General features: G+C 45.1%; 1 protein-coding gene across 1 annotated transcript in view; it reads left to right on the plus strand.

The window, feature by feature from the left end:
• Window positions 1–2,764, plus strand: part of LOC106812682 (gamma-aminobutyric acid type B receptor subunit 1-like) — an 8,270-nt gene extending 5,506 nt beyond the window's left edge. Inside the window, exons 4-5 of the mRNA XM_014816615.1 lie at window positions 544–637; window positions 2,523–2,764. Of these exons, the coding sequence (XP_014672101.1) occupies window positions 544–637; window positions 2,523–2,764 (336 nt within the window). The remainder of the gene's footprint in view (window positions 1–543; window positions 638–2,522) is intronic.
• Window positions 2,765–4,075: the final 1,311 nt, after the last annotated feature.

The raw sequence follows: 4,075 nt of genomic DNA on the forward strand, positions 1-4,075 counted from the left end.
TCCATCCATCCATCTATCCATCCATCCATCCATCCATCTATTCATCCATCCATCTATCCATCCATCCATCCATCATTCTATCCATCCATATACTTTCGCCCTCGTTCGTCCCTCTACCTTTCCATCTCATTATTTATTTGTTCTTGTAACAAGATCTTTAACCAGTTAACCCAATTTCGATAACCAGTATCGGTAATCCAGTGTCTCTACCAGTGTCTTTAATCCAGCGTTTTTAACCAGTATCATCAACTCAGTGCTTTTAACCAGTATCGTTAACCTAGTATTTTTAGCTAGTATCATCAACTCAGTGCTTTTAACCAGTATCGTTAACCTAGTTTTTTTTTTTAGCTATAGTATCGTTAACCCAGTGCTTTTAACCAGTATCGTTAACCTAGTATTTTTAGCTAGTATCGTTAACCCAGTGCTTTTAACCAGTATCGTTAACCCAGTGTTTTTACCCAGTATCGTTAACCCAGAGATTTTAACTAGTATCTGTAACCCATTGTTTTTAACCAGTATCATTAACCCGGTATCTTTCACCAGGTTGGGACGCAGGACGCTCTGCTATACGACGCCGTAAAGTTGTACGCCTTGGCTCTGCACGACCACCTTCAGTTCGGCGGCACTCCGCTAGATGGTGCTGCTATAAAGCACCGAATGACTGATCGCAATTTTACAGGTTGTTATATAATACTCGGTGACTTACGACTTGTTGAGTAAAATTTGCGCGCTGATCGCACGGCTACGCAGGAGGCGGCGTGTGTTTCACTGCATATATGTATCGCATGTTTTCTGATGCTGTGCAGTGTGCAGGCATAAGTTGTCGTCGATGTTGGTGTGCTTTTGCTAGCTGGGATTGCGAAACACAGACAGTGACATCACCCAAGACCGGGGAAGGAAGGGGTGACTGTTGGCGACAAAATTGCGAACGGCATTCGCGAGGGAGATTACAAAATGTCTCGAAGCGTTCGCAGGGGTTCTCAATTTCCTCGCGTGAGTCGCAGGGCCTCGCTCTCGTGTCGCTGGAATTTTGAACATGTTCAAAAAATTCGCGCGACAAATTTTCTCTTAAAATAGTCACAGAGTCGTCGCGGGTGTATCAAACCCGTCTCGAACCCTTCTCAATTTAGGTTTCGTGAGTCAGAAAGTGCGAGAAATGTGAAACAACTTTGTGAGGGGTTGGCGACTTATGAAACTATGTCAGCCTGGTCCTCATCCAGGTTGGGGTCCTCATCCAGCAGCTTCTGCACTTCTTTTCTGAGGTCCATCTCGCTTGACGTCTGATGACAAAATGATTGCTTGACTGAGGAGGGGCCCCGTATTTATATGGTCCAGATTTCTCAATTGTCACGCATAACTGTCGCGCGACAGTCGCAAGTGCAAAAAATTCTCAATTTTGTTGCGTGAATGTCGCGCGAGTGTCGCGAGATGGATTGGTCATGTAACATTCGTGCGACATACTCGAACGTGTCGTAAGTACCAATTCAGTGTGATTCCAAGTGGAAATTGTCGCTAATTTGCGTATTTTCTCGCAATTTTGTGTCTCCAACTAGTCGCGAGCTGTTGCAGCCCAGTGAGATACTACCTTAAGATAGCATGCACACCGAATAAGGATGAAATAACAATATTGGATTGCCGCTGCCTGATGAGTATGTCAGATCGAGAAAGTTATTTCTGTGATAATTATCGAAACATATTCAGCATGCTGTCAAGGGTGCGATCGTTAGCTTACAAGAGCAACACGCCATATAAAGCCCTATACGTTATTGAGGCGGTATAATTATAGTGACACATTAATGAGGAACATACGCAGGTTTCCAGCAAGACCGTGACCTTCTCGGCGGATGACAGCGGCAGTGCGCAATCATGCGGATCTCTCATTAACTAACATCGACTCTTCGGTCGGCGTGTTAACGAGCAATGCACACACTAGAATTAGCTAAAAATTTTCCCCTACCCTACTCCGTACTATATGCACGACGCTTGCAAGGGAACGGAGCGGCATATAATTGGTCATTAGAGCAACGCGATGTGATTTCTAGTTGGTGCGTAGCTTGAAGAATGATGTGTGAAATGGTGTGAAAACGGGAGTACGTGCGCTGTCTCTTTGAGATCTCATCGACGCAAGCGGCGGACTAATGTGAACAGCATGTCGGGTGACCCATGGTGGCTGGAATCTCCCATCGTTACCCCCACGTTCGACTGCATGCAGATTTCACCGTGCGTTACACAGCTTCATTTTTCCTTAGCGTGACAAGCCACAAGACAGTATTTTTTGCATTGCAGGGAAAGTCGTGAAAGTCAAAAACGGTGATGCACGCAAAATAAAAATGGCCGCTGCCTGGTGGATCACAAATTGATTTAGCAGAAACGACCGTTTTGCGCAAACTTCACGAATTTACACTAAAATTGTCAGCTCGTTTAGACGGAATCATGGTTGCAATAAGAAAGCAACCTCGCTGTAATTCGATTTAACGAGGCAATTAATGTTACCACACATTTTATATTTTTGTAATTCAAAGGCATGTCGGGACCGATCTTCATCGACGCGCAGGGAAACCGAGCTCCCGACTACGTTTTGCAAAACTTCAAGGACGACTTCTACGCGTTTGCCTTCTATCGACATTCCGATGGAACGCTGATGGTGAACAAAAGCTACGTGGTGATCTTCCCCGGGGGAGGAACCATAGTTCCAGAAGACCATCCTCCGTGCGGATGGAACAACGAATTCTGCGTCGAACTAATGGGTAACCTAGACATTTAACTAGTAAATAATCCCTGACGATTTTACTCGCAGAAAACGTTGGTTGACAAAGTTACGTTCAGAGACCTGAAAACATCGGAAGTAATCTTCGATAATTAGAGAAGAAACAATGGAAAAAGGTTTCATACGCGCATCACGAAAACGTAAATGCCGACTCGGAGTGTGGACAGCGATGCTGTTTAGTTAAGGCAGCTGTCACTTGTTTCTTTCAGGCGCTGGTGTTGCTGTTGCTATCGTCTTCGTGGTGACGGTTGTTCTTGGATTTCTCATCTGCGTAGTCTTGTACATTAGGTACCGTCACCCGTTATTGGAACTCTATTTACGTCTCATAATCCATAGCCGTTGTTTGCCAAATATTTTCTGTAATTTTTTTCTCTTTTCTTTGAGCTCTTATTATTTCGTAGTATAATCTTACGCATCTAATACGCTCCTATAAGGTTTGCAACTCATACACGCGCAGATGCACGCACACACGCACGCACGCACGCACGCACACACACATACACACGCACGCACGCACGCACGCACGCACGCACTCACGCACACACACACACACACACAACAACACACACACACACACACAGCACAGCACAGCACAACGACACACACAGCACACACTACTATATTATATATATATATATATATCATAACGTCTATAGTTCTTATAACTGGAATATTCGCGTGGGGGAAGTACAATGTGATGTCGTTTATGCGAACCGCGTATACGCGCGCGCGTGTGTGTGTTTATGCGCAGGAAGGTGAAATACGAGTCAGACCTACACCACATCGATCTGTGGAGAATCTCCATAGACGACGTCTTGTTCAGCAGCTTGGGCGCAAGCCGCAGCGTAAGTGCTTCAATTTTAAACTACTCGCGTTTCAGAACCCGCGCGCACGCCTGGCTCTGACAACATTCCCACTGCAATGGACGTTAGGTATAACTCACGGCAAGCAACGGCAATGTTAGATCGAACCCATAAAAGTAAGCATCACTAGTATTAGCTCAAATCATGAACATTAGATAGAATCCACCAAAGTCTGCATCACGAACATTACAGATAAGCCAGAGGCTGCATCACTAACATTACAGATAAGCCAGAGGCTGCATCACTAACATTACAGAGAATCAAGAGTCTGCATCACTGACATTACAGATAAGCCAGCGTCTGCATCACTGACATTACAGAGAATCAAGAGTCTGCATCACTAACATTAGGTTGAATCCATATGCAGCTCATCACTGACATTAGCTAGAGTGCACAGCGAGCACAACGAGCACAGCCCACGCACGTACACGCATCAGCAATTAGC

Source organism: Priapulus caudatus, unplaced genomic scaffold (assembly GCF_000485595.1).
Source record: "Priapulus caudatus unplaced genomic scaffold, Priapulus_caudatus-5.0.1 Scaffold674, whole genome shotgun sequence".
Lineage (NCBI taxonomy): Eukaryota > Metazoa > Priapulida > Priapulimorpha > Priapulimorphida > Priapulidae > Priapulus > Priapulus caudatus.